Source organism: Mesoplodon densirostris, chromosome 5 (assembly GCF_025265405.1).
Source record: "Mesoplodon densirostris isolate mMesDen1 chromosome 5, mMesDen1 primary haplotype, whole genome shotgun sequence".
Classification (NCBI taxonomy): Eukaryota; Metazoa; Chordata; class Mammalia; order Artiodactyla; family Ziphiidae; genus Mesoplodon; species Mesoplodon densirostris.
Genome location: NC_082665.1, coordinates 126,417,866 through 126,443,748, shown reverse-complemented (window position 1 = coordinate 126,443,748; position 25,883 = coordinate 126,417,866). Strand labels below are relative to the sequence as shown.

The 25,883-nt window shown below is 42.9% G+C and overlaps 1 protein-coding gene across 1 annotated transcript in view; it reads right to left on the bottom strand.

Moving 5' to 3' along the window:
* The window catches only part of KAT2B (lysine acetyltransferase 2B), a 104,992-nt gene that overhangs the window by 20,084 nt on the left and 59,025 nt on the right, over positions 1 to 25,883 (bottom strand). The window contains exons 6-11 of the mRNA XM_060099482.1: positions 19,579 to 19,770; positions 14,128 to 14,234; positions 9,127 to 9,252; positions 6,540 to 6,676; positions 3,906 to 4,114; positions 2,131 to 2,257 (exon numbers count right to left, since the gene is read on the bottom strand). Of these exons, the coding sequence (XP_059955465.1) occupies positions 2,131 to 2,257; positions 3,906 to 4,114; positions 6,540 to 6,676; positions 9,127 to 9,252; positions 14,128 to 14,234; positions 19,579 to 19,770 (898 nt within the window). The remainder of the gene's footprint in view (positions 1 to 2,130; positions 2,258 to 3,905; positions 4,115 to 6,539; positions 6,677 to 9,126; positions 9,253 to 14,127; positions 14,235 to 19,578; positions 19,771 to 25,883) is intronic.

Below are 25,883 nucleotides of genomic sequence, written 5' to 3'. Positions count from 1 at the left end.
TTCTGTTTTCCCAAATAAGTGCTACCAGAATTGACTTCCATCAGATGCATCCATTCTATCCAGTTTTGAAAGATTAATCTTCATTTTCTAAAACCAGTTAAGTCACTTACAAAAGGTGGCTTTTCTTTTAGTTTTTCCTACTCAGTTTGTGATGTTTGGCCACCTCCCTTCAAGTCTTTAGAAAATTACATGGTTTGGGGAAAAAATATACACTGCCCTTCTGGGAAGTAATAAGACAAAGCGTCCAATTCATATTAAACAGCTTTAGTTTCCCTCTGGTATCCTAGAAGTGTCCAAGGCAACCTTAACCAACCTTTCCAAACAAGCTGCTTGGTGTAGCTTTCTTTGCAAACAAAAATTAGGCAATCTTCTGAAATTATAAACCAAGGACATATTTTCCAGCTCCTCTCCCTATGAAAAGCCAAACCAAATTTTTCTTTTAAGTAAGTTCCTAAATTCTGGACACTTACCGTTTCTCACTTTGGCTAGGGGGAAATAAACCTGTGATAAGCACAGCAACAGTACCATCTAAAGACATAGAGTCAAAGTTCCTTGAAAAAGAGCCAGAGATCGGTTTCAGGTAAATGTGGGCCCTCACCTTCTCCAGTCAGAATGATGAATTTGATACTGATGAATTTTGTCTGCCCTTGGATGCTGAGTGTTGTGAGTCAAAGACAAAAGCCCCATTTGTGCTTTGTGAGAGGAAACCACAGCAGCTGTAATTGGCACCGTGACCATTACACAGAGGAGAGCTGTTAATGAAGCCAAAAGCACCCATGGCCTTGGTTTCAGCCGGCAGGCAGCGCATGATTCCTTCCAGAGATCCATTTTTGGTTTCTGTAGCTGGCACTGCTTCATTGTTGCTGAAGAAGGCAACAATGTCCTTAGGCCAGCACTGTCCAAGCCCAGTGAGCACCTGAAACGTGGCTAGTCCAAACTGACACAGGTGTGAGTGCGGAATACACTCTTGATTTCTGAGACTTGGTACAAATCAAAGAATGTAAAATGTCTCAATAATTCTTGAACGCTGAGTACCTGTCGCAATGACAACGCTTTGGACATACTGAGTAAAATAAAGTATATTTTTTATAATTATTTTTGCCTATTTTCTTTTCTTTTCTTAATGTAGCTACTAGAAAATTCAAAATCACATACATGGCTCACATTTGCACATTGCATTATAAATCACGGGACAACGCTGCCTTAGACCTGCCAATAATTTTTCTCAGCAGCCATCAAATCCTGAGCTACTTATCTTTCCACCAATTGCCATATTTTTGCATGATTTTAGGGCTCCCAAAGTACCAAATGAATTATAGCCTGAAGACACATTTCTGGTTCCACTTTCACAAAAGCAGCAGAGGACGACACAACACAATCTAAATCTTTCTGAAAATTGAGAATCTGATTTATTCCAGTCAGACTGCAATGCCAACCACACTATCAATAAGACAGTCTCGCTCCTGGGGAAGAAGGGACCCATGCCAAGGACAATCGGGAAGGCAAATCAGACACACACACATACATACACAGACACACACACACACTCCAAAAAGACCCACATTCCAAACCTGCATGAATATTTCTGAAACTCAGTCATAAATTTATTCAAATATGTCATGACTTCCCCGACAGAATTTCTGTAGTCCTTGTCCCCCATTAGGCACAAGGTCATAAGAAATCTTTCTGAGGTGTGAGCCACCTAAATCATCTCCCTAATCCACATCGCACCACACCCCTTCTGGTGGTGCAGTGTCCCCAGGTGTGTGTAGACATGTCTGCACGTGGAAATGATCAGTAACACTGAGACATGTTTCCAAACATCTCTTCACTTGCTGTAAACTTTGCCCGAGTTGCACCAGGGGCTATGTGGTGTCCCCAGACCCTGCGCCCAGGTCCAACAAAGCCTGGTAGAGCCTGACTGTGGATACAAGGAAGTGTGTACACTACACACACACATACACACACACACACACACACACACATCCACCCGCAGTGAGAGGATGCCCCTCGAAAAGTCCTGGACTCCACTTGGACCCTTCTCTGGACCTGGAGACCCTGCCCAGCTCTGCGGCTTTCGTGAGAAGTACCACATTCTGCATTTCTTCTAAGACCTTGGGTCACTCTTACCTTGACTTGCTCATTTGAGGTTACAGCACAGAAAACAATCTCTGTGAATCCTTGGGATGGAAACATTCGGAAACAGATACCACCAATAACACGGCCGTCTTTAATTAAAGCGAGGGTTTTGTGTTTCCTGAAAGAATAAGATTATGTCAAAGTTTTACTTCTCTTGGTTATATAAGTATACTGTTTGGGGTGTTCCTCATGAACCAGCCAGGAAAAGCAGGGGGTTGTTTCCTCGTGATTTTTCCATGGAAACCTCCTCTATCTAGCCACCATCTCGCCAGACCATTCTTTACTGTGGACTTCTTAGAGCAAGCTTGCCTGCCTGAGATGGCACCAGAGCTTCCGTGAGGACGAAGGTCAGCCACCTAAGGAGGCTCTGAGGTTACAAATAAAGAACAGAGCAGGTGCTGACTGGTGCTGGAACAGGGCCACCCCTGATGCCCAGGGACCCACAGTGGGAGTCCAGAGGGAGAACACAAAGGCAAGGACAAACGTGGTATGTGTTTCTGAAGAGTTTAGTCTCACTCAAAAATAGCACGGGAGATAGCTAGTGGGAAGCAGCCGCATAGCACAGGGAGATCAGCTCGGTGCTTTGTGAGGGGTGGGATAGGGAGGGTGGGAGGGAGGGAGACGCAAGAGGGAAGAGATATGGGAACATATGTATATGTATAACTGATTCACTTTGTTATAAAGCAGAAACTAACACACCATTGTAAAGCAATTATACTCCAATAAAGATGTAAAAAAAAAAAAAAAGGCATAGAAACAATATGGAAAAGAAAACCAAATCCACAGGTACAATTTGCTAAAACCTGCATTCTAGAACCCTATCAGGCCTTCTGCCTAAAACATCACTCTGAATAGTCACATGCATGGATCACAATGCACATAGGCTACTGGGTTCCATGTTTTAAAATACATTCAAGTAGGGAAGTTTACTTTTTTTTTTTCTTTTTTAATGTAATGGATTGTCAAAGTTAACCTAATACCCCAATAATCTTCGCAGGGCTTACAGACCCTGGCGACAATGGTACCTAGTTAAGATACCAAAATCAAGAATATTTTTTTTTGTTGTTTTTTTTGTTTTGTTTTGTTTTTGCTGTACGCGGGCCTCTCACTGTTGTGGCCTCTCCCGTTGCAGAGCACAGGCTCCGGACGCGCAGGCTCAGCGGCCATGGCTCACGGGCGCAGCTGCTCCGCGGCATGTGGGATCTTCCCGGACCGGGGCACGAACCCGTGTCCCCTGCATTGGCAGGCGGACTCTCAACCACTGCGCCACCAGGGAAGCCCCCAAAATCAAGAATATTTTGACTGTGAAAAAAGTGGGACGCCTTCTTAGCGTTATATATTCCTTCATTGCTGTAATGAATGAAGCACAGGACGGTCACCAGCAACTTAAAATATAAAGCCTCGTTAACAAAAAATTGACGAACTGTTGAAAAATTAATCTTAATGCCTTTAGCCATGGCAATTATCGTGATGCCACTCTGTATCCACAGTGTGACGAGAGGCAGCAGAGCTCGGTGGGTGACTACGGCTGACTTTCACTATCTGAGTAGTTCCTCTTTCATTTAAAAGGGAAAAATGGGGACAGGTGATCCCTGGCGGTCCAGTGGTTCAGACTCGGCGCTTCCACTGCAAGGGGCACAGGTTCAACCCCTGGTTGGGGAATGAAGATCGCATGTGCCATGTGGCGTGGCCAAAAAATTTTTAAAAAAAAGAAAGAAAGAAAGAAGAGGGAAAAAAGGGAGAAGAAAGAGCAGAGCACAACTTACGGGTCAAAGACAAGCCGTGTGATGTACTCCTTTGGCATCCGGGGCAGCTGATGGGAAAACACGTTCTGCAGCCCCACCAGCCAAATCAGTATCTTCTTGTTGGGCTTCTGGTTCAGGGAATTGCCCACTACGTGAAATTCAATCACGCCCCTGCGCTCCTCCAGCCTTGCCGCTTCATCCCTGGCTGAGTGTGCTGACAGAAAACTGGTCTGGGACGCAGGAGACAGGAAAACATTACACAGAGCTCTTCTCTTAAGACAGGAGGGATAGGACATAGCAAGGCCTCTCTTCTGTGTTCTAATAAGATGCACATTTGTGGATTTTCAGGGTCCCAACCAACACACACAAGTTATGAAAACAAAATAGGTAGGTAGAGCATTTTGAGGGACCAGAGTATTCTACGTGTACACAGAGATTAGGTGTAGATCAGGAGTCACCAAACTTTCTGTAAAGGGCCAGGGAGCTCATATTTTAGATCGGCAAGTCATAAGGTCTCTGTGGCACTGGCCAACACTGTTGTAGGGTGAAAGCTGCCGCAGACAACACACAAATGACTGGGTGAAGCAGAATTCCAATAAAATGTTACTTAAAGGTGGGGAAGGCAGACTGGATCTGGCCTGAGGGCTATAGTATGCCAGTCCCTGGTTTTTAGGAACTCCATCTGGCTGAGCATTATAGCACCCGCGGGATGACAGATCCCAGTACAAGCCCAATAGTGGCAGTCTTATTTATACTGTCAGCACCTCTTCTTGGAAGATGGTTTTCTTTGCACAGGGGTCTCCGTTGACCACTCTCAACCACAGCTCGCAGCACAACCTTGTGCTAGCACTCAGTGGGGTGCAGGTTAGTGTTCAACCAACAGCTCCCCAAGGGAGAAAAGCCCATTGGCGGCACGTGCTCATTTCACTGTTCTATGGCGGTGCCCAGGTGCCCGGATGCCACCGTGGTCAGTTTCAAGCTACCAACATATTTAACAACCAGCACACAAAATTCCTGAAAATGTAACAGTTGCCTTGCAACACCAGTACAAGTCAACTCCAGGACACTACTAAATCCACCCAACACATCCTAAAATGTGTGACTATATCCACATTTTACGGCTGAAAAAAACTGAGCTAAACTAATCGGTGAAGTTACTAAATCCTCAAAAGACAAGTACACAAAAGGTACTACAGTCATAAGTCCCCAGGTCTGGACATCTAGAAGGAAATGGAAAGAACAATTTTGTAAGAAGATCTCTCTCTTAACAACATTCTGGTTCTCTGAATTATCCTCACTACCATGAAATAAACTTCTAAGGAAACATGACAAATTAAAAATGGATACTTTGATCTAGCAGAGCCATACTAAAAACAATTTTGAAGATGTTTTGCAAAATAATCTCCGAGCCATTTCTTCATTTTCTGGAAGCTGCCAGAAACGTCTTAAACTGCTTTGCCGCTGGATAGGACACAATGAGACTGACAGCAGTCCTTTTACCAGAATTGCTTTACTTGAATCTAATCATGGGTAAACAGACAAATTCAGGTAGAGGGACATTATGCAAAACCAGTGACCAGGACTCTGCAACAACAGTGCTGCCACAAAAGACCAAAAGAGGGCTGGGGAACTGTTCTAGAATAAAGGAGACTAAAGAGGTGAAGAGAGGAAGTCCCTGGTGGTCCAGTGGTTAGGACTCCATGCTTCCACTGCCGGGGGCACAGGTTCAATCCCTGGTCAGGGAACTAAGATCCCGGAAACCACACAGCATGACCAAAAAAACAAGAGGTGAAGAGATAAGAACTACATGCAGTGCATGATCCCTGACTGATCCTCCAACAGCAGCAGCAAATGTTATAACGGACAGAATTTGGATATACGGGAAATTTGAATATGGGCTGTATATTAGGCCAACGGTCTAATATAACTTTGTCTAAGCAAACTTTTCTATAAAGGGCCAGGGGACAACTATCTTAGGCTTTGCAGTCAGACTTCCCCTATCTTACACTGCTTTTGTAGTGCAAGGCAGACACAGACAATACACTTCAATTAAACTTTATTTACAAAACCAGCAAGTGGGCTGGATTTGGCCCACGGGCTGAAGACTGCCAACCCATACATTAGATAATACTGTAACCTAGCTACATTTGCTGGAGGTGATAACTGCATTGAGGTAATGTGAACAAACAGTCTCAGTCTTGGGAGATACATGCAAATTTAGTTAGGGGTGAAGTGTTATGACATCTGTATTGAATTCCGAAATGGTTCCTAATGCTTCACAGGAGAGAGACCGCGACAGAAGGAAAGTAAATGAGGCATGTTAACGACTGGTGAATCTAAATAGTCTCTGGATCTTTATCATGGAGTTTTTTGCAACATTTATGAGGGTTTAAATTTTTCAAGATAAAAAGTTGAAGGAGGAGAAATGCCTTCAACTGCGTGAGATTATGTTTCCCCGTGATGTGACAGTCATCAAGGGGAATCAGCTCTCCATCGGCTTTTCTTGCCTTTCCGACCCTGACCACCAGGCAAAATGCAAACCAGGGTAGCATGACATGCCCTCTCTCGGCAATACCATCCCCATTCCCAACAGCTGGAGTGGCCCGGAGAGTAGAAGGGGTCCACCAGCTGGCTGCCTAGGTTCACCCTGCTGACCTCTGGCCCGAGCATCGCTGCAGGGTCTGTGATGGTGGACATGACCTCGTGGATTAATTCCAGTGGAATATCGCCCATCACTCGGGGTTTCTTGGCCTCCTCCAAAACATGAGAGTCATTCATTTTCCTCTTTTCTCCTTGATGATCAAAATAAAAGGGTAAACGATGGATTATTTTAACCACAAAGCACATGCCAACTAATCCAACTAATTTTCTAATAACACTGACAGGTGTGGACATCAACCCTCCATGTACCAGGGGAGGGGCACAGTGGAAGGCAGGAGAGAGAAGGGAGGAGGTCTCACAGTAACTGCCAACCATAGATCTATTCTAAATAGTTTCTATTTTCCATGATAATTTTTTAACTTGACATATGAGTTATTAAGCCATGTGTCTCTTCATTTGCATATTAAGGGGTGAGTCTAGTTATCACTTTGTGGTCAGAGAACATGGCCCATATGATACCAAAGGTCAAAATTTTTCGAAACTTGCTTTATGGACTAAGACTTGACCAATTATTTGTAAATTAAGTGTCTTCTTGGAAAGCATGTGTATTTTTCTGATTTTGAGTGCTCTCTACACGTTAGATTAATCTTGTTGATCGTGTTTGCAGGGCTTCTGTCCTTACTGACAGTTTTGTCTGCTTGATCTATGAATGAATCAGAGATGTTTCTTCCAGACTTCAACTGTTGGTTGGTTTGAAGTGATTATTTCTCTTTGCAGTTCTGTTAATTCTCCCTCTTTCATATATGTTTGCATGTATGTATGTATAGATATATGTGGTCATATGCATGTCATGTATATACGTCTATATATTTAAAATATACTCATGAACTGTTTTATTTTCCTGGTGAATTTAATGTTTTCATCACAAAATGACCCTCACTATCTCTCACAATGCTTTTTTGCCTTAAAATGATGCCTCACAAAGTGAGCAGGGCCATTGGCCTTTGAAGTAGGTATACTCTCAATATGTTACATGCTGGGAAAGGCTGGGCAAAGGCAAGGAGAACTCTCTCCCACCTTCCTCCTTAGATTACATGGTGGCTTTCTGTCCCTTCTACTATCATGTTTGGTTTTTCTTTCTTTCTTTTTTTTCCTTCTGTCATAATGCATTTATTTTTACAATTAATTTTTTTTTAATTTTTATTTATTTATTTATTTTTTGCGGTACGCGGGCCTCTCACTGCTGTGGCCTCTCCCGCTGCAGAGCACAGGCTCTGGACGCGCAGGCCCGGCGGCCATGGCTCACGGGCCCAGCCGCTCCGTGGCATGTGGGATCTTCCCGGATCGGGGCACGAACCCGTGTCCCCTGCGTCGGCAGGAGGACTCTCAACCACTGCACCACCAGGGAAGCCCCATAATTTTTACATGTTCAAATCTAATTTATTCCTCAGGTGCGAATCCCACTAAGCATGTTCCATATAGCATTCCCATCAACTTTAGCTAAAAAGGAGCAGGGCAATGTCAAGTATCTCGTCTATACAAGATGCTTCTCCAAATATTATATGTTACTTACTGAACAGTTTTGGTTGAGTTCCTGTTTTCATAACTTTTTACTTGTTGTGATTGGAGGTGAGTGAGAATATTTTCAGTCATTTGACCCAGAAGCCTTCCAAAATTCCAAGATTCCCCAAGATTAACATTATGAACTATTTATTTTGGAGCTGAGGCTTATACCCAATACGCCCCAAACTTGATAGATTGCTAACAGTGATGTGATAAGAAAGCATCTTAGGCTGCATCCCAGCTCACTGGCAAAGAGTTTCCAGGTTAGTTGGTGATGCCTCCCTCGGAAGTGGGAGAGACAATGGTGGCAGCAATGCTCCATGCTTAGTACTTCATTCAAAATCCTCTTCTCTCCCCCTTTTATGTCATTTCTTTAATGTCAAGCTTTGGTCATGCCCAAGATTTGTCTGAGGTCAAGCCTGTGGACAGAAATGCAACCTTCAAAACATCCTGTAACTGTGAAGTGCCTTTAGGATTAAGAGATGTTTTTGCCCACATGGCAGATTACATTCAAGGCCAAATTCTTTCCCCTCCTGTATCCACGCTCTGCCATGTGATTTCGCAGTTCTTCCTATAAAAGGAGTAGGGTACATTTCCCCACCCCTCTACTCTGAGTTTGACCATGTGATTAGCTTTGATGACAAAATGAGGCAGGTGTGATGGGGTACCAGTTCCGAGCTTAGGCTTCAAGAAAGTGTATTTCTTCTTGTTTTCTGGTGCTTCTGCCACCATAATAAGGACATATTCTGCCCCAAGGGAAGGGGAAGAAACCCAATGGTCCTAGAAGGAGGGTGAGAAATATGCAAGCCCAGCCTGACGGAGACTAGCCGGGATTAGCCACCTCTCAGGCAATACACAGGATGAGTGAGCTATGATAATAAAAGATTACAGTTTTAAGACTCTGCATTTTGAGTGGGTTTGTTACACAGCAATAACTAACCAATACAGCTCAAAGTGAGTTCCGACCATTGAGATCCTGGACATGTACAATCTGTTCGAAGTCTACCTTTGGCACTCCTCAGATAATAAAGCTTCTAGGGCAAATCGCAGTCCTCTATGATGCCCTCGAAGAGCTTACCTGGGTTTGCCTCAAGCCCCGAAGCGCCTTTACAGGAAGGACTGTTGCTCCCTCCATTCTGTTGCTCAAGGGAAGCTGAGTTTGAATTGAAGGTAACTGTCCCGGCCACAGGAGGTGGATTGATAACTGCCCCCAGGAAAAGGAAAAGAAGGTATTAAATGACTTCTTTCTTAGGCAATAAGGAACCAAGTGCACATGACACCATCCCATTCCTGCCCATCACCCCAAAGAAGTCATCTTTAAAATAAAAACTATGGGGCCAATGTGAGTATGATAAGAAAGACAGGGATGGATTATAACCCATTGGATAGAATAAAGATATCCGAGTCCAAACTGATAAAATAATAAATGCATAAATAAATAAGTGGGGAGAAGGTGAAACTCTTCGTACAGGAGAATGCCAACAAATAAGAAGGGAACGATGGAAGCTGGCAGGGGCCGGGGGAAGCAGCCAGTATATAATAATTGATTCAGGGAAGAATCATCTGTACAGTCTAAACCTTGTGAATATAATTTTTTTTATATTTTTATTTTTATTTATTTTTGGCTGCGCAGGGTCTTCGTTGCTGCGCTCGGGCTTTCTCTAGTTGTGGCAAGTGGGGGCTACTCTTCCTTGCAGAGCGTGGGCTTCTCATTGTGGTGACTTCTCTTGTTGTGGGGCACAGGCTCTAGGCGCACGGGCTTCAGTAGTTTTGGCACGTGGGCTCAGTAATTGTGGCTTGCGCGTTCCAGAGTGCAGGCTCAGTACTTGTGGTGCACAGGCTTAGTTGCTCCGTGGCATGTGGGATCTTCCCAGACCAGGGATTGAACCCATGTCCCCTGCATTGGCAGGCGGATTCTTAACCACTGCACCACCAGGGAAGTCCCAATGAATATAATTTTGATAAAGACAGGATAGTCTCAAAGTATCTCCCCACAGAAGTACTTTTTTTTTTTTTTATTACAAAAGGAGAAATGGTATCACTGCAGTGGAGAAACCTCATAAACCCCATCCTAAGGCAGTGATCAAACTGCACACCAGCAATAATGGGAGAGGACAACGTTACATGCCTCCCGATGTGACACAAAAATTGCCATAAACCACATCACTGAGATGAGGGGCAAAATGGAAAATAGCACATAGATTAGATAATAATATTGCATCAAGGTTAAAATCCCTTACTTTGATAACTATACTGCGGTTAAATAAGAAAACGTCCTTACTCTTAAGAGATACCCACTGAAGTCAGTAAAGGGGCATGGCGTTTGTAACTTTCAAATAGTTTAGAAGACAAAAAACATACATATATGCACACATACATATGGAGCGAGACAGAGACAGAGAAACAGGAGAAATGATGAAGCAAGTATGGCAAATGTTAACAATTAAACAAAGAACATACAGCACACAGGACTGCTTTGTCCTAGTTTCGTAACTTTTCTGTAAGTTCGAGAGTATTTCCAAACAAAACCTTTTTGTTTGGCCTTTTTTCAAAAAAGCCATCATAGGAAGTAGGACGTTGTTTGCTAGCGTGATGCTGATCCGTAGCTGATGAGGCGAGGCTGATGAGGGACACGGACATTCTCAGTGCAGACAGATGCCCAGAGAGCACATTCATCTTGGTGTCAAGGCAGCCACAGTGTGGTCTACGGGGGACTTTCCCCGTAGCCAAGAGAGTGATGGAGTAAGTAAACCGAGCCACGGAGAGACATGGACCCACAGCAATCCTAACTGAACAGCAACTGGTATGTAAAGAATCAGAATACACTGATTCACAATGTTGTGTTCGTTTCAGGTGTACAGCAAAGTGAATCAGTTATACATCTACATATACCCACTCTTTTTTAGATCCTTTTCCCATATAGGTCATTACAATAAAAAAATTTTTTAAATAAAAATAAATAAAACGTAGGTGAGGAAACCACCACCCCCAGAAGAAAAAGAAAATAACGGGGGATCAGAATATACTAAAGCACCAGGCTGTATGGCTTTCCTCCCAGCTAACAAGCCTTCTGAATTTCTAAGTACACTGGAGCGATTCTACACAAAGGGGAAGCTCTGGTGATTCAGAAGACATCTGAGTACCTTGCAAAAGTTCAGAGCCATCATTATGAATGTCATTTATCACAGCTGCATAGATGTGCAGACATGCCAATTAAGTAGGTGATTACACTTTTCTTTTCCCCCAGAGAACACACTGCAATTACAGCAGAACAGGAGAAGACAGCCTGCTTCCGACAGCGGCAGGTAATACAGACAATCCAGCTGAACTGGGTGACAACCTGAGACACAGAGATGAATCTGAAATTCCCAGAGGGTCAGAGACGACCCGCCTTCTCCATCTTGTGTGATGACAGACAACACAATGGAAGTGGGACAGACTGGGAGGCATCTTGAGCAGCTGAGGCTCAAGGGAAGTCTTCACCCAGAGAGAAATCCTCTCCAGAAGTCCCTCCAGAAAAGAACTAAGATGATCCTGCCACAGAGCTCTGGTGTCCCCGGCCCATGTTCTTCACTCATTCCTTCCACATGTGCTTGCCTGCACATTTGCAAAGCACACTGGGGCCGTGCAGAGCAGCGGTTAGAGCTCTGGCTCCTAACACAGTGCAAGAGACAGGAATTAGACCCAGTGTGAAGCCCAGTCCCATCACTCAGGAGCTCTGCTTTTGGGCAACTGGTTGCTCCTCTCTGAGCTCTCATTTCTCATGCACATAAAGGAGATAATCACAACAACTTCTCATGGTTTGCGCTAAGGCTCAAAGACAGGAAGCAAACCTCAGGGCAAGCACTTACTGGAAGTATCAGCTATTCTCGTGGCAAAACTGGGTCTCTGATCATGCAGGAGTCACACTCATAGGAGACAGAGACGTACAGAGAAAAGGAGGCGAGGGCAGCATGAGGTGAGTGCTGTGTGACTCAGACTGCTGTACGTCAGGTCACCTGAGGAGCTTTTAAAGTCTCGATGTCCAGGCCACGTCCTTGGCCAATTACATCACACCCTCTTGGGAGGGGCCTCAGAGATCAGTAGTATTTTTCTTTTATTTAAAATAAATCATTTTGTTTTATTTATAGCTCTTCTCAGTATCTAAACCAGTGCCGTAAATATTGTAGAAAATCAGGAGATAATTGTGGGAAAGAAGGAAATTATTTTCAAACATACAGAAGCATCTACTGGCAAAAACCGATAGAAGAAATTCTTAACTATTTATTGAAACAAGAACCTCTATATGGCATATTTTACTGAGTCACTAAGAGTCAGGCTATAAATTTAGGTGGTTTCTAAACTTTTTTTAAAATTTTTCTAAATTTTTAATATAAATTTTCTTTCCTTCCTTGAGAGCATCCCAAATTAATAAAGTTCTATAATTAATCATACCACAAATAAATAACACTATGCAAAATCAGTAGTATTTTAAATCACATGGGTGATGCCACGGTGCAGCCAAGTTAAACAACCGGCGATAGGATATTATCAAGCTTCCACGAACATTTGGAAGAAAGGAGATCCAGCCCTTACGAGAAGGCATGGGGAGAATTAGGAAAGAGTTTGTGGGAGAGATGCCATTTGAAAGTTAGGTAAGATAAAGACAGAGACAAAGTGAACGACATGGGGACAGAGAGAGGAATACAGCACACATGCCCAGGTGCTACACAGAGCATGTCCAGGAAGTGCTGACACTCAGGTCTGGAGCTCTGTGCATGCACAGAAAAGCCCCAGAGCGCTACAGGTTTTGAACCAGAGAAACATGAAATTATATTCTATGACCTAAGGTGAAAAAACAGCACAAAAAAATGTTTCTGGTAACAAGAAGCCAGACAAAGCTGGTTTGATCCAAACCAAAATACCTCATTCCCTAAGGACTCTGCTTGGGAGGATTTAATTATATGCATCCAAACTTGGGCTCTAGATGGACAAAAAATGGTTTCATCACCTTCTCAAATGCAGTATGCTGAGTGAAAGAAGCCAGAGTCAGAAAGCTATGATTCCACTCATATGGCATTCTAGAAAAGGCAAAACTACAGGAACAAAAAACAAATCAGTGGTTGCCGAAGCTGGGGGTTAGAGCACTGAATGGACTACAAAAGGGGTACAAGGGAATTTTCTGGGGTGATGCAGTTGTCCTATATTTTTTTTTCTATATTCTGATAGTAGTGATAGTTACACAACTAACTGTGTGTGTTTGCCAACATTCACAGAACCACATACTAAAAAGGTTGCCTTTCACTGTATGTATTCAATTTAAAAAACTGGGGGTGGGGGAATGGCGAGAATAAAATTACCCTTTGCTGGAGGCAATACTTAAGAGCCCCCATATTACACATTGAACTAGATCTACTAAAAACTCAACATCAAAATTCTGCATTCTATCTTTCCCCAAGGCCACATACAAATTACTGCTCTGGCATCTCTTGCCAAACTTCTCCAAATTTTCCGAGCATCCAAGGCAGGAGTTCAGACCCTCTTTCTAGGGTCAGTGTGACTCCAGAAGTTACACATCTTCCTTCCTCACAAAATGCTCGCTGAGGCCACTGGCTGACCCGAGGCAATGCCAGCTGACGCCCTGACCCCACTTCACGTCCTGAGACTCACCATCCTACCATTATCCATGAGAGCAACTTGATGCCCAAACCAGACCCCACAGATTCAGAAACCAGACGGGGACATGATTCCTGGGCATATGTGGCCATTGATCGAGACTGTAGGTGTCTTCAAAAAGAGCCAGCATTGACTGCAGACCTGAGCCGCCTGGGTTTAAACCTCCCATACAGCTAGCTGTGAGGCGCGGGCTGAGCAAACTCCCATAGCAGGAGCAGCAGCTGTTGTTATTTTAACTGTTTGGTTTGCACCTGCTCTCCTCACCAACAGAGACGTAGATGCAAGATTTGCCAGAGCTTTTACGTTTTTTTGCTGGTGCTAGTCTTCAATTCTTGATGAAAAACACAAATAAATGCAGAGGGAACTGCAATGAACACTTCCTGGTTGTTTTCTGATTTATGCAAAAAAAAAATTTTTTTTTTACCTGTTTGGATTCCTAGCTGGCTGGTTCTGGAAGAAGCTGAGAGAAAATCCTGATCCCAGATGGGAGAGTTTTGACTATAAACTTCTTCTTCTAACATGGACAGAAACCTAGGCACAAGGGTAAAGGCAAGCATGAGGTCAAAACTAATGCATTACTAGAGGGACAAAAGCCCTGACCACCCACAGCAATCACATGAACACCAGCATCCCATCTTCAATTTAGAAATATGCTAGTCAATTATGACTCAAGTCATGATTTAGTTGGGCAGCCCTGGTATATTCTAATAACAGAATGCATTTCTACAGATGTATTCTCTTTGGGCTCTGCATAGATAGATACGAGCTAGACTACACAGAGCCTTACATCAGTGGAAATGCATTCCACCCAGTCCCCCTCAGGGAATCTCGGAACCAGATTCCAGCCCTCCACAGAGTGGTCACTGTCACCGTCATTTCCATCACAAAAGCCGCTATAGTATTTATGGAATCCTTACCATGTGTCTGCACTGTCCTAAGAACTTCTTTTTTTTTTAATTAATCTTTATCAGAGTATAGTTGCTTTACAATGTTATGTTAGTTTCTACTGTACAGCAAAATGAATCAGCTATACAAATACATATATCCCCTCTTTTTTGGATTTCCTTCCCATTTAGGTCACCACAGTGCATTAAGTAGAGTTCCCTGTGCTACACAGTATGTTCTCATTAGTTACCTATTTTATACATAGTATCAATAGTGTATATGTGTCAATCCCAATCTCCCAATTTCTCCCACCAGCCCCCCTTTTCCCCCTTGGTATCCAGATATTTGTTCTCTACTTCTGTGTCTCTATTTCTGCTTTGCAAGTAAGATCATCTATACCATTTTTCTAGATTCCACATATATGCGTTAATATAAAGTATTTGTTTTTCTCTTTCTGAGTTACTTCACTCAGTATGACACTCTGTAGGTCCATCCATGACTCTACAAATGACCCAATTTCGTTCCTTTTCATGGCTGAGTAATATTCCATTGGATATATGTACCACATCTACTTTATCTATTCCTCTGTTGATGGACATTTAGGTTGCTTCCATGTCCTGGCTATTGTAAACAGTACTGCTATGAACATTGGGGTGCATGTGTCTTTTTGAATTATGGTTTTCTCTGGGTAAGAACTTCTTATTGAATCTTCACATCAACCCAATGAGTTACGTACTTTATTTTTATTTATCACACACATACATAGCTCTTAGTATAGGACAGACACTGCTCTAAGTAGTTGGTGTATATTAACTCATTTGATCTTCCTAACAACCCTATGAGATAGGTTCCATTATTGTACCCATTTTACAGATGGAAAAACTTAGGGCACAGAGAGGCTCAATAACTGGTACAAAGTCCCACACCAGTAAATTGCAGGGCCAAGATCAGAACGTGTGATTAATTACTACGTTATATTTCCTGTTGTGTTATAAACAAATATCTCAAGTTTTGGGGGCCCACAGAAATCACCCGAATACCTTGGTAGAAGTATAGATACCCAAACCCCACCTATGCTTACTGAATTGGAGTCTGGGAGAATGGTCTGGGCAACTGATTTTTGACAAGTACCTTGGACAGTTCTTATGTGCCCCAAAATAGATGAACTATGATTAAAATACCAACACAAATCTATACTTCTGGTACTGGAATGTCTTCCTGAAAGCCTCTTTTTAAGGCACATTCATTCTCATGGAGGGGTATAGAATAATGGCTAAGAGCTTGGGCTCTAACATCCAATTACCAAGCTCACCACTTATTATTTGTGTGACCTTGGAACAAGTTCTTAACCTCCCTCTTCCTTGGTTCCACTTTTATAAAATGGAAATATCAACAGTACCTCCTATAGAGGTGGTAGTGAGGAGTACACTAATGTCATGCTTCAAATGGTGATGAGCCCTTAGGAAGTGCTCATTCATTCACTCAACGAACACTGAATGCCCACCACATGCCAGGTGCTGTGCCAGGTGCTGGAGGACAGAGGGAACACAACCTCGTCTTGCCCTCAAGAAGTTTACACTGCAATGATGTAATAAAGCTTAGCTAGTATATACGTCTACTATCCTGTCTCTGAAATTTTGAAATCCAAAAGCCCTTAAAAAAAGTATTTTCCCTAATCCATTTGGCAACAAAACATACGTAAGACTACTTATAGTCTTTATAATTATAAATGGATTTGCTTTGGGGGACCTGCCCCAACCCCTAAAACTATGATAATGTATAGTCCATGTGTTATGTTACCTTTATAAAGGTGTCAAGTTACCTTAAAACTTGAACTGAGAAACATACCAAGTATGAACAACTGATCAAGGACCTGCATTAACATCATCATCATCATCACAATTACTGAAAGTGCCACTAGTCTTCTCATGAATCAAATCCGGCAAGACTTTAGAAGGTCTCAGGGTGGGAGAGGTTGGGTTTTTGGAAGTGAAGACAGGTGGGGAAAGGTCCTGAGGGTCTTCTGACTTGCTGCTCATACTCAGAAGATTTAAGAATAAGGTGCCATTTGCATGAACATCTACCTGCACTCAGTTGTGTAATTCATGGTTTACAGACACGACATGAGTCGCCTTTTGCCAAGCAAGCCACCACTAACTTATGCTTTAAAACACTTTAGTATGCTTCTTATCTAACACAGAAAGACTGACAGCAACAGGAGGTAAAATCCTTACTAAGATCACATTCTGACCTTGCTGACAAGAGGGAAGTTTCTCGATGCATTTCCCCCTTTTGCTAAGCAGACCCTGCCTTCACCTCACACAGCCCTCGAGATTTCCCCAACTGCCCTTTATCACAGAAGTAAATTCCTCTCCTTTTCCAGGCTTCTTCTTTATCAGTAATTATATAATGGGAACACTTCACAAAGCCCTAAAGAGACTCACCAAAGAAGAATGCCATTAATAATTTAGGAAAATAATCATGTGTGTGTTATATAATATATATATATAATATATACATACATACATATATTTAGTTATTTCAATAAAATAAAGAACAGGCTCATCTAATGCTATGAGAAAACGCTTGTTTTATATACAGAGGATACAAAATTGTATGTAGAATAAAAGAACGCAGTACACGGAGAAAAAAATTGAAATATCTAAAAGCACAAAAAGTATATCACAGTGGTAGGGTTATAGTGGTCTTTTGCTTCTTTGTTCTCTGTGAATCAAATTTTCATCAACATGTCCATTTATCACTTTTAGAACGAAATGCAGATACTAAAGCTTTTAAAAACAACTGTGTAAATAGGTGGATGGGGGTGGCATCGGGGAAAGGCACACGTTAAAGCCAAGCAGAAGAAAGGGCAACATATGAAGAGCAGGAAGATAAGGATGTAAGCTCTGAAGATGCATCTGAGAATCATGGCAACCTCACCAGGTGTGAGAAGCGGTCTGCAGCCCTCACCTTGAGCTGGTGCCCAAGATCCAAATGGCACCTCCGGCTTCAATATGAGATTCTGCCGCCAAATCCGCAGGTATAAATCCCTAACAGCTTCAAATGTTGTCAGATTCAATGAAAAGGGATTTAAAAGGAGAAGTGGGTGGTAGTTTTACCCTACCATTAGTAACAGAGATAAAAGGAAAGCAACGTTGATTTTTCAGCTGAACAGCATAAGCAGGCCAGAACTATGGGCTGAACGAACAAAACACTATAATTAGCAAATACCTGCAAGAAGCAAAATGAGTTTGCTATGGGAAAAATAAAATTGCTACTATGCAAGGTAATTAAAATGTCTCTTTAAGCACCACAAAAGGTGTGAGGGGGGAGGGGAGAGGGGTCCTCTTTGTCCCTTGGCTTAGAGACAGAACGACTACTATAATCTGAACACATGAAACGCTACTTATGTGGCAAATGTAATAGAGAAATAAGAAAACTGCTTTAATCTCTATGGAAAGAAGCTTAGAACAGTTAAAAGGTAGCCACTGAAATACATGAGCTCGCCCAGAGTTCATTACCCCTTGAGGGGCAACATTCAAACTGCAGTTTAAGTGCTTCTGAACCTTCCTCCCTGGAGGATACCAAAGGGTCCATGTCCTGCCTCAGTCTCGTGTGCTGGTTGCCTTCAGGAAATACTGAAAATCAGGTGGCTAGGACTTATGTTCAAATATTGGACGTTCAGCTAAAGCTCATTAGAATTATCCTCTACCTAACGTTTGAGATTCGTGTTAAACTGCAAAAAAAAAAAAAAAAAATTGTTCAGTCCATTTTCATCAGAAAACCATTTTTGTTGTTGTTTGTTTTGGGCCTCACTTATTTTTAAAAATTAAAAATATCACCTTAAAAACAAAACAAAACAAAACTATCATCTTTCCTGAGATACAAATTGGGTAAACCAGAAATAGTAATAACAAAAAAAATCCAGTTTCTCAGATAAAACAGGATTTCATCAATCTTTGCTCAAAGACTATAATGGCTCCTCTCTGAAACTCTGCTATCTTGCAGTTCTCCATGGCAGAACTCTATCAGACCTAGAATGTCTTTTCAAATGATACCTTCCACCCCGCAAACCAGTGCTACTCCAGGCAGAATGAACTGCCTCCTTCCTGTCTTGCTGTCACTGCTCCATGACAAGTCATCACCTGCACCCCCAGCCTCTCACCAGCACCCAGTCTCTTAGCTTAAATTTTGCGTTCTTCGCACTGAAAATTCATTTCCAAGGCCAATGGTGTGGCACTGCAACTTCCTATCCCTTTGACACGTTTCATGTATTTGAAAAACATTTAAATGATTATTCACATGTTGGAGTTCTGGCAGGTGCGAGAAGCAAGGTGCACAAGAGCATGCACATTCTACAAGAAACTGAGTACACAGGCACAAAGATCATTCTGAAGGAGGCCTCTCTATTCCCGGCCGGCCCCGCTCTTGGGGTCTAGTTCACTCTAGCTGAGATGGGACTGATCCGCCAATCTTAGCAAGGGCTGGATGGGACTTCCCTGGAGGTCCAGTGGTTAAGACTCCGTGCTTCCAATGCAAGGGGCGCGGGTTCAATATCTGGTCGGGGAACTAAGATCCCACATGCCGCATGGTGGGCCAAAAAATTAAAAAAAGGAAATGGCTGGAGACGTGGGATGGAAGAAACAGCCACCTGACTTCTCCTGCACCACTTCTGGGAAGATGGAAATGGCTTCTGCACCACCTTTCCCACCCACGCCCACTAGCATCCTGGCAGTTGAATATACAAAACAAAGCATCCCCCCTGCCCCATGAGACTCAGGTGGGATGAGGCAAGGCTGAGAGAGCAGTGGCACAGAGTCAAGCTCATCTCACATGGGCTGGAAAGTACCCATGGAGGCTCCCAGAGGGAGCTGAGAAAGATGGGGTCCCACTTTCCCACCCCTCCTGATTGTGTCACTGAGGCAGGCTTTGCTGTGTATCCATCAGTCTTAAGCCCTTGCATCAAAGACCCACAGGAGCACTCCCTTACTTTGGGAAATGGGTGAGGATTAGAGTCCGTTTCTCGAGTGGCAGTTTGTCTTTTTCCTGCCTCGCCTGTTCCAGGAGCTGTCGTCTCATCACGGTGAAGACGGAGCGGAGCAAGGTTCTCCCGAACACCTGGGCGGTCTCGTACCGAGGCAGACTGTCACAGAACTGGGGCACGTTGCAATAACACAGCCACCTGCAACCAGAGGAGAGCACGCCATCAGTATCCCTTAAGCCCCAGACCATGTGGAACACCCAAGGACAGCTACTCTGTATCATCAACCTGAGCAGGAGAAACCAGGTCTGCAGTGACAAGCAGAAGCATCACCACCAGCTAGTAAAACGTGGGAATTAGGTTAGCTCACCCTGCCATAGCCACTTGGGTCCAATTCTACTAGAATCATTCCATTCTGCAGCATCCTTTAAATAGGAGGAGGAATTAAAGGGGAAACCGAGGAAGTCCCTCTTGCAGAAGACTCAGAACTCCCCCATCTAATCCTCTAAGTAAAATTTAAGGCTTCTTTAAAATGCCTACGCAGCATTCCCATACCTACACAGCTTTGGTGGGAAGATAAAGATCTTCAAGACTGTTCAAAACTCAGTCAAAACGCAGGAAGTAATGAGCTTCCACCATCTGTTGCTTAGGTACGTTTTCAATGACTCAGACTCAAAGTCAAAAATGCATTTCAGCGTTGCACAGGGCTGGAGGAGTTCCTGGAGCTCAGAGGGAAACCAGGGATTTCCTGAAACCTGATCACAGTTCTGGGGCACACGGGCTATGTAGAGCATATGATTTAGAAAGCTCGTTCAGCCAAGAGAAGCTAGAAAATGAGCGTCCATCCACAACGGACCCACCTTCTCCAGGGTCTCCCGGAGATGCAAGCCCTGAAGTTCCCAGCAACATGGGCACACAGTGGGGCGCAGAGGGCAGCAGAGACCAGGGTCAAGGGTCGAGGCTTCATTGCCCGGGTCCCGCTCCTTGGTAGCAGATCCAAACATCCTCTTCCAGGACAGGACTGCTTTCCCCAAATAAAACCCTCTCCTCCCTGCATGCCTTCCTGATCTTGTTTAAGATGGGGGGCCATGCTCTGATGCACCCAAACTGCTGAAGGATGCCCCAATGAACTGTCAGCCCCTCAATAAAGAGTGAAGCAAGATTCACTTATTCATGCTTCTTGACTTATTTTTTATCTTATTCTGTATTACTTCTTAGTTCTCCTGTGTATGGGGTGGGACTGTTTCATCTTTGGGGAAGAAACCTTTCATTAGTGTTAGTTCATCTACTTAGATTCAAAATTAACCTTAAAACCCTGCTACTATTTCTGTTCTCCTCTCAACTCTTCTGTCCTAACAATTCACACCCAAATGTCATTTTATGACACAATACCCAGATGGGCATCTTAAGGGCTGCACTGTATCTTGTCAAGTTGGAAACAGTGACCTTGGGAGCAGAAAAAGCGAGGAGGTTCACTGATTTTGTAATTCATAAGGCACTTCATAAAGAAATTCATCACCTTCAAAGACAATCTTTGCTGGAAGTTAGCCTGTGGCCACTAAATGAAGTTAAAATATTTGGAGTTGAAGGGAGGCCAGCTCCCAGGGAACTAATTATGAAACTACAAATGTAATCACAAGCCATAATTATCAGTTCAATTTCATGAGACTTAGGCTATCATAAGATTGTTTATAAATGTTAATAATATTAAAAGTATGTCCAATCTGCTGCAATGGAAGATATATAAGGATTTAAGGATTTAGACCAGTACTGTCCAATAAAGCCTCTATGATGATGAGACTGTGGTATACCTGTGCTGATACAGTAGCCACCAGCCACGTGTAACTACTCAGCACTTGTACGAATGAAGAGCTTAATTTTTTTTCTTTCTTCTTCTTTTTTTTTTTTATTGAAGTACAGTTGGGTTACAATGTTATATTAGTTTCAGATGCAAAGTGATTCAGTTTTATATATACACATATGTGTATATACATACATGTGAATATATAATTCTTTTTCAGATTCTTTTCCCTTATAGGTTATTACAAAATATTGAATATAGTTCCCTGTGCTATACAGTAGAACTTTGTTATTTATCTGTTTTATATATAGTAGTGTGTATATGTTAATCCCAAACTCCTAATTTATCCCTCCCACTCCTTTCCCCTTTGGTAACCATAAGTTTGTTTTCTTGAAGAGCTTAATTTTTTTTTAATGAATTTATTTAATTTTTGGCTGCGTTGGGTCTTCGTTGCTGTGTGCGGGCTTTCTCTATTTGCGGCAAGAGGGGGCTACTCTTTGTTGTGGTGCAAAAGTTTCTCATTGTAGTGGCTTCTCTTGTTGCGGAGCGTGGGCTCTAGGCACGCAGGCTTCAGTAGTCATGGCACACAGGCTCAGTAGTTGTGGCTTGCGGGCTCTAGAGCGCAGGCTCAGTAGTTGTGGCACATGGGCTTAGTTGCTCCGCGGCATGTGGGGTCTTCCCAGACCAGGGCTCAAACCCTGTGTCCCCTGCATTGGCAGGTGGATTATTAACCACTGCACCACCAGGGAAGTCCCGAAGACCTTAATTTTTAATGTAACTTAATTTTAATCAATTTAACATTTACTTTCAACCAACAAGGGCCTACTGTAGAGCACAGGGAACTAGCCTATGATAAACCATAATGGAAAAGAATCTGAAAAAGAATAGATTTATATACATCAATATATCTGAATCACTCTGCTGTACACCTGAAACTAACACACCATTGTAAATCAACTATACTGAAATTTAAAAATACATAAAGGAAAAAATTAAAATAAAGTAAATAAAATTTACTTTCAAATGGAAATGCTGTGAAATATTTTTCCATTAAACAAAACTTTACTGTTTTGGTAGAACCCCATTTATCTTTAACCACTTACAATTTAGTGAATGAATTAAAATGTGCTTTAAGTATAAAACACACACTGGATTTGGAAGACTTAGTACCAAAAATACAAAAGTAAAATACATCATTAATAAGTGTTCATACTGATTCCATGGTGAAGTGATAATATTTTTATATATTGGGTGAATAAAACATTATTAAAATTAATGCCCTGTGTTTATTTTTTTTAATGTAGCTATGAGGAAATGTTAAATCACATATGCGGCTCACTTTTGTGGATCATATTATATTCTATTTGGCAGTGCTGATTTTGTGTCTAAAAGAGCATTTCCATCTATAGGGGTCACAGATGTCGGAGACCCTACTTAAAGACAGATGCTCTTTCTGCTATGGCAATGACAGGTTATAAATACTATCATAAAATCATAAAATGTTGTCCCAAAGTGCTTAATAGGTCATTCACTCTCCCCAGAGTAGAGGAAGGCAGCATAGATTATTATCTAGCAAAAATTTTCAAATAATAGGTTGCCATTCATTTCCTCTGAGAATCATTTTTATAGACCTCAGTTTACTTTGTAATTTAGTTTTGTTTTTACTTGCAAGACTAATCTTATTTTATAAATCGTAAGGGCACAGTATGAAAAGACAGGAGATGAGTCAGCGTGTGGTGTTTCAGGGACTGCTCTAGTAAATGACACAGTCCAGGTGTGTGGTGAGACAGAAAGAAGGAAACGGGAATGAATGTGTGCCTTGTCACTGCTCACACGCTCCCCCAAAGACTAACCTGGAGAAAAGATTATACCTAAACGACTGGTTTCAGGTCTTCTCCAAAGAAGTGAAAGGGCAGCTCAGGGATCTTTGTATGCCTAACGGTGACGGCATGGGCGTGCAGTTGACTGATGGTTCAAACAACTGTCTCTGACTCCTTAACGGCATCATGGTGATTTGCAACCACCTTGCTTTCTTTAAAACGTGAATAGAATTGGAGAACTTGACTGCAGAAGACCATGTCATCCTACTTACTTGCTGGACTGAAAATCCTAAGGTTTTCAGGAATTAAGTGACCTCTCCCAGTTCTCCCAAACTAAAGGCTACTTTACTTTTAGAGACCAGACTAGAAGCTAGGTCTCCCGAGCACCAATCCACTGTTCTTTCCACGCTCTGTGATAAATACTGCCTAGATTTACACACCTAATTATGAATGCCCAGGAAGCATGGTGACAGGCTACACCTCATACAGCAGTAGTTATATACAACTGTTTCACCAAAATCAATTTAGTTATATCTAACTTGCTCAGTATTCTTACAATGCATCTTCCCAGTACAGGCATGACCTCTAATTTTGAGAAGGTCTGCACAACTGAGAATCTAAGGCTAATTATTTGCCACTTTCCTTTAGCATATTCTGTTGGTCAGATGTATTGTAAGAAGTCGTATTCCTTTGACACTTTATTTTCCAGTTATTTCCTCGTGAAATTATATTAGCACACCATTATGGAATTCAGGGAATTTCAAAATATTTGTCCAGATTTTTTTCCAACACCACAGTGATTTCTGGGGGACATATAAAAGTATATTTAATATATACTTATATAAATTATTAAGTTAGGTATATTAACATTAATATACCAGATATTTTTAACATATAAAATATTTACGTTTTTCCTTAAGTCAGAACAGAGAGGATAAGTAATTTAAGCAGTTCTACTGTTCAGTCTGCATTTAATTTTTTATTGGCTAGATCCTCACAGGTTAGCTTTGTGAGGAACATAATCGTTTTCTGGGTCTATTCTCTTCCACGGAGAATCCTGTTTCTCCCCATCTTCATGCTGATGTGCACTCCACGAGTTTCCCGCCCCTCAGTCCTAATGGCTACAACTGCTGTAAATTACATGCTGAACTAACAGTCCAGCTCCTGAGGTTCACTGACACGTCACGTGGTGCCTGAGGCTGTAACAGGACCTATTTTGGAGAAGATGGTATCAGTGAGACACCATGCCGCAGCGGCGTGTGGTTTTTTTTAAATTCCCACGTGGTCGAAACAAGCCTCGCTTCTGATAATGTTCACAGGTTGTTCCTCTCTGCTTCCCTTTCTTCCTCAACACAGCGGTGGTGGGGAAGCCCGGGTTGGGGGGGGGGTGGGGGGGCGGGAGGCACATTTACCTTCATTCCCTTATTTATTATTTACAGAGGCTCCTGATCTCCGCCCGCCTAGAAATCGGCAGGTTGCAGGACAGGCTCACTCGAAACCCTCGCCGCTTCCCTTCCCCACGTCGGACTCCACCCTTCCGCCCTCGGCTGGGGCGAGGAGGCGGGGCCAGCCAGGACCCTGCGCCTGTCTCTCGGCGCCTTTTCTAAAGTGACCCTCAAATCGCTACCCTCTCATCCCACTGCACACACTCCAGCTGAAGAGTCGCGCGCTGGCAGTGACTGAGTTTTGGAGGGCGTGTGTTGGGGGGAAAGCATGACTAGCATCTTCCCAGCGCCTGTGCTGTGCGCCAGACGCCATGCACGGGCCACCTCAGGGGACACACAACAGCCATGGGACCGGGCAGAGGAAGAAACAGAAAGTCCAGGAGGCGAGGTGAGAGCTCTAACACACACCCAGAACTGGGGAGGGATGGAGCCATGGTTCAAACCCATCGCTCATTCCAGAACTCGACTTATATTTTTTACGACTCCTTGAGTATTCATAAGTGCTGCCCATTTCTTGGTAATTCCCAAGTGCTACACAGTATTTTTATTCTGTTTTCTAAAATACAGCATTAAATCCCGTGCTGCTTCACAATTAATTCTCCTTCTTGATGAAACAATTTTTCCTCTCTTAAGGGCGGCATATATTGGGAATTCCCTGGCGGTCCAGTGGTTATAACTCCATGCTGCCACTGCAGGGGTCACGGGTTCAATCCCTGTTCAGGGAACTAAGATCCCACAAGCTGGCACGACCAAAGGAAAAAAAAAAAACAAAGACAGACCAAAAAACGACAAAAACAAACAAAAAGAGAGGCAAATATTTTCAGGAGTTTGGCTTTCACAGATATTCAGCTTTGTCAGTCGTTCACAGATGGAGTTAAAAGACATATTTTTGAGAGTTCTATTATCTCAACTCATTATAAACAGGAGTAACAATACTATAGGAACTACTGTTAATATAAAACTGTGAAATGAAGGTGTGAAAATGAAGGCATAATTTAAAAAGCTGATTTTGAAGAAATCTGTAAATCTTTACAATTTTTTTTTTTTTTTTTTTTTTTTTTTTGCGGTATGCGGGCCTCTCACTGTTGTGGCCTCCCCCGTTGCGGAGCACAGGCTCCGGACGCGCAGGCTCCGGACGCGCAGGCTCAGCGGCCATGGCTCACGGGCCCAGCCGCTCCGCGGCACATGGGATCCTCCCAGACCGGGGCACGAACCCGTATCCCCTGCATCGGCAGGCGGACTCTCAAC